General features: G+C 36.1%; 2 protein-coding genes across 5 annotated transcripts; both read right to left on the reverse strand.

Moving 5' to 3' along the window:
- Positions 1-752: 752 nt before the first annotated feature.
- On the reverse strand, positions 753-3,733 carry LOC306848331 (deoxyribonuclease gamma-like; the record flags this gene model as incomplete). Of its 3 annotated transcripts, none has more annotated exons than XM_079382811.1 (9): positions 753-1,322; positions 1,410-1,506; positions 2,001-2,158; positions 2,252-2,364; positions 2,484-2,590; positions 2,701-2,787; positions 2,864-2,952; positions 3,243-3,272; positions 3,604-3,733. In XM_079382811.1, 8 exons carry the CDS (start codon positions 3,258-3,260, stop codon positions 1,242-1,244), a joined length of 750 nt encoding a protein of 249 aa, XP_079238937.1. In that variant the 3' UTR covers positions 753-1,241. The 3 variants fall into 3 exon arrangements, with proteins under 3 accessions (XP_079238937.1, XP_079238936.1, XP_079238935.1); XM_079382810.1 differs by having other exon boundaries at positions 3,120-3,272; positions 3,604-3,692; XM_079382809.1 differs by lacking the exon at positions 3,604-3,733 and having other exon boundaries at positions 754-1,322; positions 2,033-2,158; positions 3,120-3,260.
- A 23-nt stretch (positions 3,734-3,756) lies between these two features.
- On the reverse strand, positions 3,757-10,640 carry LOC306848330 (TRAF3-interacting JNK-activating modulator-like). Of its 2 annotated transcripts, XM_079382807.1 has the most exons (15): positions 9,902-10,640; positions 9,419-9,496; positions 8,694-9,149; positions 8,417-8,525; positions 8,082-8,151; positions 7,951-7,978; positions 7,819-7,848; positions 7,641-7,736; positions 6,836-6,907; positions 6,519-6,659; positions 6,226-6,360; positions 5,896-6,031; positions 5,592-5,731; positions 4,769-4,888; positions 3,757-4,559 (listed from the first exon to the last, which is right to left on the reverse strand). In XM_079382807.1, the coding sequence occupies exons 3-15, from the start codon at positions 9,063-9,065 to the stop codon at positions 4,359-4,361; spliced, it is 1,650 nt and encodes a 549-aa protein (XP_079238933.1). In that variant the 5' UTR covers positions 9,066-9,149; positions 9,419-9,496; positions 9,902-10,640; the 3' UTR covers positions 3,757-4,358. The 2 variants fall into 2 exon arrangements, with proteins under 2 accessions (XP_079238933.1, XP_079238934.1); XM_079382808.1 differs by lacking the exon at positions 9,419-9,496 and having other exon boundaries at positions 9,902-10,036.
- Positions 10,641-10,698: the final 58 nt, after the last annotated feature.

A 10,698-nucleotide genomic window follows, 5' to 3' on the forward strand; every position in this document is an offset into this window, starting at 1 on the left:
ACATGAACAAGCAATTTTAAATCAACATTATTAAAATATCAAAAGTTAACTTATCAAATATGGCAAGTTATATTTGCTTGATTACTATGATTTACGTCTTACCTGTGTGTGTGTGTGTGTGTGTGTGTGTGTGTGTGTGTGCAGCAGGAACACAGCCTTGTTTGACATTTTGTAGGTTGTGGTTTGAGAAGCACAACCACACCACACATCTCCTCTAAACTGATGCACACTCCACATGAGTTACACAGAAATTTTATAAACGCTGCTGTGGCTTTCCATCGGATAATGTAAAATGTTTTTAAAATGAACAAGATGCTTGGTATCCATTCTGAGATGTTTCCTTTTTAGTGAGCCACTATAGTGCTGTGAATTTTAGTCGATTTTATAGTGTGAATTATTTAGTGGCATTACAGAATGAAAGAACACAAGAGCATAGCTTCTACTCCTCTTGATCAAAACATGCAACATGACAAATCATGACCCATTCATGTGTATATATGACAGTTTTATGGCTTTTAGTCCAAATGTATTATATTTCAGAATTTCAGGTATAATGGTGATACTGGCAATATGAGGACATTGTGTTTATTATTTAATCTCGGCTATTAGCAACTTCACAACAGGACACGAGCACCAAGCCACCATAAATCCAAATAAAAAATAATTTGTATATTTAATATTAATGAATGATATAAAAATGGCTTAAATAGTGTAGTAAACAACTTGTTTTTCCTAAAACAGCACAATAAAATATAAGATAAAAGCTTTTATTTTCCATTTTCTATTCACATTTTCTTTCTGTGCTATCAGTTCAGAGCCTCTAAACATCATGTATATTTTCTGCCGCTGGTGTTTTCTTGCATGACAACATTTATACAGTAAATGTTTGTAGTAATTGTACACGCTGCACATGTAGTATTGGACAATGAACCAGTAAATGATCACAGTATCAGGCAAATAATTATATACTATTAGAATTGACAGAAGAACCTTTTTATCTAAATGGTTCCATAAAGAAAATTTAACATCTGAAGAACCTTTCTGCTTCACAAAATGTACTTTTTGGTGAAAGAAGTTTCTTCAGATTATAAAGGTAAGAAAGTGATGGTTCTTTAAAGAACCTTTGACTGAATAGTTCTTTGTGGAACCAAAAATGGTTCTTCTATGGCATTGCTGTGAGAAACCTTTTGAAGCACCTTTATTTTTAAGAGTGTATGTCATATTCACTGATATTTTTCATTTCACAGTTCATTGCGCAGAGGGTAGCGATGGTTTGCTTTCAAATCCACCTCTACAGGATAGTGGTCACTGACTTCCAAAGCCTAGGTGCAAAGAAAGAAAAAAATCTCAAACATTTTTGATACATTTTACAGTTTTATGAATCAACTCTGTTTTGCAATGCTGTTTACCTCTTCCTCAGATAGATTGAATTTCTCTTTGAAGTTGAATGGTTGAGCAGATTCCGGAATTATTCCAGAAATGAGTTCTTTGCCATGAATAATAATCCTAAAAGGTGTTTTCACAAAGATTTTACTATTAGACTATCTAACATAGACTGGTACGCCATTGTAAAATTGTAGTTTAGACTGAGAATGCTATAGAGTGCTGCAGGAATGAGCCCTAAAACCTGGAAACAAGCAACTTCACTAGTCTTCTTTAAAGCCTCTTTGTGTTTATAATCACACTCTTGCAAACCATTTTCACGCAAACTTGTAGATGGTGGTGGTGGTGTTTGTTTATAGCATAACTTTAGCTTTTTACTTCTGGTGACTGTATTTAGGCCTTAAAATTTCACAAAAGTTGTTCATTTGTGAACATTTTTCTGTGATCAAAACAGAAAAGAATCTTTTATTTTTTTCTAGAATAATCCAAAAGTCAATACAAAAATCCTAGGGAACTGGTGTAATGGTAACTTCTGGGTTGGCCTTCAAAATGATGTCATTCTTGTAGCACTCTATTGTTCCTGTGGTTACTGTGTTGGTTTGCTAAGAAAGTAAGACCTGTCATAAGCGCAGTGTGTTTTTTCACGCACTGTAGTGTCTTGTTCATCTCTAATCAACCAGTGGAACTTTGGGTCACTCCTGAGACGCACGTTTTTCAGTCCTTTATTGGTAACATAACTGCAAGCTGCATTTAAGTCCCCGAGAAACATCACATTCTAGATAAGAAAGGTAAAAAAAGAAATGATATACAATTTAGGAATAAATATACAATCTATCATTCTATCTGTATATTAATGAGTTTAGTGTACCTCAGTTTTCCATTTCCTCCTGACTGTTTGGAAGACCTCATACAGTGCGTCCATTTCTTTCATTGCACTTTTAGGACAGGTGTGCTGACCAATAAGGACAAAGTTCTTCACCACTGTAAGATAATACAACCGGTCAGATTCAATATGAATGTATCTGAGAGAATTATTGTGCTATAATGCGCTATTTTATTTGCTGGTACTAGAAATGCTCTGTGGAACATTTATGACGTACAGGTTTTTGGAGAACGGATCCATATGATGAACGGCTCTCTGGCGAATACTGTGCTCTCGTTGAACTCTGGGTGCTGGTATTGCTCTTGCACCTGTAGCAAGTCTTTTCTGTGAACACAGAAGACTGGATAAGTTTATTTTCATCACTTCTAGTGCTTGTAAAATTCAGGTTTGTTCACAGACGATCACTTACACTGTGTTTGTGTTAGTTTCATTACCTGTAAATATACACATACTGCTCTTTATATGTTTTCTTCCCCATTCTTTTACTCTCTAAATGTGTGTAAATGTGAGATTTGTCAAACCTGGAGGGAGGAAAATGAAAATATTATTATAAATTAATTCAGAATCACGTGTGTCAGCAAAATGCTGTTAATATACCTGTTCAGGTTTGTCAACAGTGCAGACACAGCTTGACCTCTAGAATCTCGAACCTCCTGAATCAAACTCAGGTCACAGCGAGAAATGATCTAGAAGTTCAAAAAATGTTTATAAGACATTTATAGATAGAGAGATACGTTTAATATTTATTAATTTTCTCAAATATTCTTTGTACCTTTGTTTCATTGCATTCTTAGGGCAGGTGTGCTAATCAGTGAGGACATTTCATTTTTAGTCATAATTTCAGTCTATATACCTTTATCAAAGTCTCCATAACTTTCTTATTGCTGGCCTTTGCTTCCCCATAACTCTGGATGTTAAAGGCACAGATCTTCAGTGAAATTACAGAAGTCCATAAACATAATCCAACAAAACATACCAAAAGAGACGACTTCATTTATCAGGACACCTAGAAATACACAAAGTTTCATTAATTTAACATAACACCACCACTTATTTGTCTTTTTGGATAGTATAGTAGTATATAGCATATAATGTAGGATATAATTTAATAAACCTAAATAATGTAAATAAACCCATCTTTTTGTTGTAAGGCCCATGTTTTTAGCCAGTTTGTGTTAAAACACCTCAGGCCTACAGTACATACTGTATGTGTCACACTGTGGGATTGTACTTCCAGTTTTGCATCATGTTAAAGATATAATTAATCAGAAAGTTCCTCTATAATTTTGAATCTATGAAACAAATGCATTTCCATAAAAGCATATAAAATGACTCACCCTGTATGACGACTGTCAAGCTATTATCACTGTTTTTTGGGCTGGAGTGAATGTTTTAATGGGCTCTGGTTATCTTTACACAGGAAACCATGGTCAGAAGCAGTGTTGGGCAAGGGGAGGGGCAGTGTGTGAATGTGTTGAAACAAGCTGTGTCAGATCTCCGTTAATGTGTGGGTCACTCTGGAACGCTAAAGAGAGTGACCTGTCATGACAATGTGCTTTTTCAGCCATTCAACACGACAGTATTGTCCTTTTATCCTATGAGTGTTAACTGAAAGACATTTATGTTACCCTATCTGGAAATTATCTTCTGAAATCGTTCATTAAAAACAAAGATGCAGTTCAAAAAATACAAATATTACATGTTTTATACTAATATCAAAATGCAAGTCTTAGTTGTACACAGTAAATTTATTTCAGGCTTAATCTAAGACAATTCTTCAAAAGTACCGTTTTGAATTCCAATAATCAGTTATAAACTGTACAATACAGACACAGATTTAGGTATTAACACTAGAAATTCATTCTAACATCTTTGTTTTGTAACATGATACTATATTTACACAGGCAGTTTGCTCTGTTTTCGATACTAATACGAAGAATCATGAAAATTCTTAGCAAAATAATCAAGACATTATATGTGGCTAACATTGAAAAACATGTATGTACAAAAATCAATTAGAAATGTGAAATAAAAAAATAAATATAAACCCAAAAAATCTCTAGAAGACTCTTGGTTTTGCTATTTGCTCTTATCACACAGGTCTAAAGCAGGCTCCATGCTGTGCTGAAGCTGTCTGGATGAGGTAGTCCTCCATACGCTCCTCCAGGACAGAGTAAAACTGGCGGAGCTGCTCTCTGGCAGGTGGATGATACAACCACAGGGCTGCCACCACCACCACCATCAGGAGCAGTAAGAAGAAAAATAGACAGAGCCAGGACCCACAACTTCGACTCTGTTCAGGGAGATGAGGGTTGAAAATTATTAATGGCGTAAATGGAAACCAAATAAAAGTGAGGTGAATCTTGATCTATAACCAACTTAATTTTTAAAACAGCTCACTGTAGCTGTCAGAATATGTGGCATTCAAAAATATATTCATCTGAGAGAGTAAAAATTCAAAGTTATAAAAAAAACGAGGCTGTTAAGTTGGTAGAATCTCACCCTGCTGTTGTTCTGGCGTGTCGTCAATGCGTTCAGTTCTTCTCTGCATTGGGTCAGTCGGGACTGATAGCTGTAACACTCTTGCTCCAGGGCCTCAAGATCCACCTGCAGCTCCATGCACTGCCACAGCAACCAAGACAACACTGGGTTAAACTATGTCTTATATTAATGTATACATACTTTTTTAGGTCTAACTTTTTATTTTATTGCCCCCCTGAAACAGTCCAAGTATGATCATCTTTGTACACTGAATTTCACTGCAACACTACAGCTTATAAAATGTTCATATATATATATGTGTGTGTGTGTGTGTGTGTGTGTGTGTATGTATAATCGTGTACTTATTTATTTATTTCATATAGAAATGTAATAATTTATTAGTAATTTATTACATTTAAGGCAAGACACCAAAGGTGAACAGGTAAAAGAAGAGGTGAGAAAGAAAGAAATAATAGATGTCACCATACGTTCCTGTGTTCATTAAATTAGTCATTACAGTACATTAAGATAGTGTTTTGTATTACAAGTTTTCTAAAATGTTATGTTTAAATGCAAATGTGGCATTATTATAATGAATCATTTTATTATATATTATTATACATCTCTACAACAGAAGTCTGAACACTGGATAAATCTAGGCTCAAAATGTTTTCATTTAGTTGAATATTTCTTTTGCATAGAAAATAATATAAATATGTGTGTGTGTGTATTACATTCCATAATATGTGTGTGAAAGAAGACATGTTATGGAAGCAAAATCCCCAAATTGACCAATGGTTTTGCCTTATTTTGATCTTCAGTGATCGCTCTGGCAGATCTTTACCTTTTTTTCTTTCATTTTGAGTCTATGTTCAGTCTCTCTCAGTTGTCTGGCTGTGCTGTTATCTGTCCGCAGGAGCTGCTCCAGTCCTGAAGCATCTTCATAAATTTCTGTGCTACTGTTCCACCGCTCATGGTTGTGTCCTGTGAGTGTGTAAAATAAAGAGACACAGATAAAAAAAGATATCAAACTGCAAGAAATATGAGAGTTGAAAGAAATACAGCTTGTTGACTCCTTAACAGTATAGTATATTCCATAAATTCTAAATATCTGAATGAATGTGAAGTGAAAGTCAGTTTTCCCTCACCTGTGAGTTCCTGTAGATGTTCTTTCAGGTTGAGGTTCTCGTCCTCCAGCTCTGAGATGAAGGAATGAAGCTCTGCTCTCTCCTGCTGCAGAGATTCAGTATGTTTCCTCAGCATCTCCTCTTGTTCCACAGAACGCTGCACAAACACATTCTCAGTTACACAATATATATAAATTACATGTTTTCCCCCTATACATTTCAGTATAGTTATGATGGGGTGTACACAAAGCAGGGTCCAGTGGTTTGTCAGCTTTTGCAAAAATCTGTGATGTGTCACTCAAGTCTGTTGATACTCTCATGATGGTTTCTGTTACAGTGGCTTTGGTGTACCTCCAAGTGACCCTGCAGCTGTAGCATCTGATCTGTGCACTCATCCTGGGTCTTCAGCTGTCTCAACCCCTCTTTCAGCTCCTCACACAGCCTCTGCCACTGCTCAGACTCTGCCTGTGCTGTCTGCAGCGCCCCCTGGTGGAAGGGAAGAGCGGGAATTGGATTATTGGAACACAGCTAGTAGTTATGATATGGCAAATATCATATGGAGCAAATATAGATATGGAGGTAATGTTGGTGACTTGTATTACATTTTGTTATTAAGACTCTGAGCACTGCATTTGGAGACTTACCTGGAGGTACTCCATCTTACTCTGAGCTTCCGCCTTCTCATTTTCCGCCCTCTGAATAGCCTTCATAGCCTTCTGTTCATACTCCTCCCTCTCTTTTTCCATCTTTAGCACCACTTTTTTCACTCCATCCTGAGGAACCTTCTGAAAAAGACAAATTTCAGCATTTATCTTTCTATGTCAAAATGTTTCTCAAACTCTTTGACCTGTACTTATGAAGGACCAAGTTAAACCAATACACAAATTAAAAGCAGAAAAATATACAACAAACCACAGCTTGGTTTGGTGTGGTTGCAGACATGCAGCGTTGCTAGTCTCACCTTGATGCAAACCTGCAGCTGAGCCTCCAGAGTTTTGATCTTACTCTTCAGCAAGTCCTCATCACAGCGTGTCTGTGGGAGGAAAAGGAAATGTGTGTGTCAGTGAGAGAGATAGAGAGAACCACTGAAGCAAGAGTTTTCAGTTTCTGTACATACAGTGCATCCGGTGTTATAACTGCCTCCTTAGCATTTTGTTAAAAGCAAACAATCTTTATTATTTATAATTCTAGATTGATTGCTATTGGCTCTTGAGAAACATAAAGAATGAGCTCAAAATGGAAAAATTTAAAAGTCTGAATGAGGGACGAGTTTGAAGCACTGCAAACATAGCAAACAAACCCATCTCTGACGCCTACGCTGCTCTCCATTTCGTATGTGTGAGCTAGAACAAGAACCTCTGGTTTTTTTTTCTGAACGAGCCATATAGAGCTGGATGTTGTCAACCATAAGACCATCCCCCAGCCTCTCTCTGTATTACTGCTGCGACCAAACCAGGAAATTCAGCAACTGATGAAGCCAGTACAGTGCAGAGTAACAGCATAGCTAATGTATCAGTAATGGTGACCATGAATTTCAGAATGCCTTTGAATATGGTTTGTCTCATTTTGCTTAAATAACCACAGTTTTCGAGCTGTATGATCTCAACAAAACCCGATAATCATCTTAAGCAGATTTATGAATGATCCAAAGATAATCTTGTGCTTCTTGTGACAGTCTGTACAAAGGAGTTCATATGGTCAGTGTGTTTGCTTAGATTTAATAATGTACAGGTGCATGTGTTTACTAATGTAGTTTACTAATGTACCTTCCACAGGAGCTCTGTAGAGCGCAGTAATGTGGCGGCGCTCTTCTGGAGGTTGGAGAGCTTCTTTTTAAGAACATCCTCTCTGTGTAAGGCCTCCTGCATAGAGATGTCACATTTCACATCAGTAACACATTTTAAAGTCAGCCAGGAAGAGCTGGTGTTTTTAAATATGTCATACTTCTAAATAGCCAGCCAACTGGTGTACATCCTAAAAACAAAAGGAGAGAAAAAAAAGAATTATTTTAATAATAAATGAAACAATATTACCATATTTAGCTATTTGTTTTTAAACAAGCATCTAATTCCTTACTGCTTCTTTGACGGTAACAAATCCAGCCCTGAAGGAAGAGAGTTCATAATGCTGCATTAATATTTATAAAACATGTGCATTATGATTAAATTTTTACTTTTAAAATATACAGTAACTCTAATGTGACTCACTCAGTCTGAATGCTAGCAGTGTGCAGTGTCTTCTGCGTGTTTGAGAGCTGAGTGATGTCTTTAAGCAGAACTGTGTGAATCATGAACACAAAATTATATTTTTAATATTAGTAATATAATAATATTTTGTCATGTATCATTTAGTCACATCCTAACACATACAACAAAACACCAACATCATGCAGTGCATAACACTAGTATGTTTAGAAATTTTAATCTCACTATTAATTATTATATTAAGTAGAACATTAAATATTCATGTCTCTGATTAATTTAAAGCGATGTTAGACATGACTTGGACGGACCTATGGTTATTCATCAGAAAACCCACTGACCTCGTTCCTTTTTCATTTTCCCATGAAGCCGAACAGAATTGAGGACTGGTACGTCCCATCCATCTGATTTCAGGTCGTGTTCATCAGTCACTGGAGATGTGGAGACTGTCTTTGGGATTTGGACATTTGATTTCAATGTTATTATAGATTTAATAAAGGATGTCATTAAAGAATATCAAAAATCCTTGAATTTAATCAATTAATTTAACTATTTAAGAAATATAAAATTGGTGATCAATCAGTCACAGGCCAAAGACCTGGTGAATAATCTCTCTACCTGCTTTGTAAAGTTAATGCCATCTCTCTGGAGCTTTACATTTTGACTTGTTATCAAGGGCCGTCTGATTGACGTTAATGTTTGCGTCATATGCTCTGGTGCATGCAGAGTTTCCCTTGAGTATCTGTGCCTTGGCACTGCAGATAACAGTGCATATGTGCCATGGTCCACTGGTCTTCTTTTGAAGAACTCAAACTGTCTTTTGCGATGCAGTTCATTTTTAATCCACCTTGTGTCCAGATCTCTCGTGGGACTGCGACATGATGTCGTGTTAGTCCGATGGCTGATTTCTCTGTGCTTCACGGCACGCTGCTCCACTTTATACTCGTAATTTGGGGTCGGTGACCTTCTTTTGTCGTGAACATCCTCCATTCTGTCCAACTCTGAATACTGTGGGATATTTCAAGGCACCGGAATGTCACCCCACAATGTAAATGTATGGTTCTTGGCAATTTCCTGTAATTGAAAAACAACATACTGTATATCCATCTTTTAGTGGTACTATATCATTAGATCTCAAAAATAGACCATCCAAAATAAGCTAAATGACACAAAATGAGGATAATCAACAGCAATTGCTGTAATAAAACAAGCAAAAACTAAAAAAGCAACAGTTATGCTGTTGTGGGTCACACTTGTTGTGTGTTCTCATTCTTTTCAGAGCTAGAATAAAATCATGTTTATAGTGGTTACATAAAAGATAATAAATGCTTATTTAAACATACTGTAAGATGACGTGTGTCCAGTCATTCACTTCTGTTGTCATATTGTTTCAAAACAGGCATGAACTGAGCTGCATGCAACTGAAACAAAAAGGTTGAACCGTCAATGATTCTTTAAAATGCAAACGGTGATCATATATATGCAGATATCTGCTTAATAATAACTGAAAAATGTCTCTGAGGCACAGTATGCAATGCTCCCATATATTTGCAACAATTTTAGGCACTACGTTGACTGAAAATCTACATAACCAATAAGTTTTTATATTTCTGCAACAATATTTTAAAAAGTAATATATAACATTTTTCTGAAAGCACCATTTAAATACATTTACTTAAAATGTCAACAAGTTGGAACCAAATATCAAGTTGCAACTGAATAACAAGCCTGCATTCAAACAATTACACCAACATACAAACCAAATGCAAGATAAACTAGAACAAGTTTTAGTATATCTGTCTCTTTACATCTTTTAATGAAAGTACCTGTTCTGAGATGAGTCCCTGGAGTCACAATAATTGTGAAAGCCAAGTCTGAACACTTTGAAGCCTACATGGCACTTGAAAACTAGTTCATTCAACAAAGGGCGGTCTATTTCGTTTGCCTTGCTTGCTTAACAGGAAGTAAGATGAACCTCACAACTTGTATGAGTTCCTCTATCTCAGCAGCCATGCGTATTGAAACTGGTGCCACATACGGATGGGCCCTAAGATTAGAACCGGAGGGGTGGTTATATTGGCTGTGTAAATGTAGCAAGTGAATGGGGAGGGACTGGAGAGAAAGAGAAAGACAACATAGAATCAATATTCTGTTATATCAAAGCAACATTTTAAAATGCAAGAAAAAAACATTTATAAATGGATTTATATGAAAACAAATTCATTTTAAGCTGAAGAAAGAAAGTAAACACTTCATTGAAGTTTAAGTGGGTGTAGAAACAGACTATACAAAAAGTAGCCAAAAGTTTAAAATTCCAGATTGTTAAATTGTAAATCCACAAATGTTCAGCGTATGGGCCTACTATATATTTTAATATTGGGCAAATTCCCATTACATCTAAACAATAATCAAAATCAACAGCGTTTATCTATATAAAGAGGTATTTACATGCTTATTGATATTAATTATCATTATTAATATGTTCAAATATTTATGTTAGCACAACTTGCAACTTGTAAGTGTCAACGTCTCCTTTATTGTTTTTATGGTGAACTGGCGCCGCATGCTGGCTCCCTCTCAGAGTGCAGAGTTACCCGGATGTGACAGAGCCCCGGGTTTTTTT

The sequence above is a fragment of the Barbus barbus genome (assembly GCF_936440315.1).
Source record: "Barbus barbus genome assembly, chromosome: 28".
In the NCBI taxonomy this organism is placed as follows: domain Eukaryota; kingdom Metazoa; phylum Chordata; class Actinopteri; order Cypriniformes; family Cyprinidae; genus Barbus; species Barbus barbus.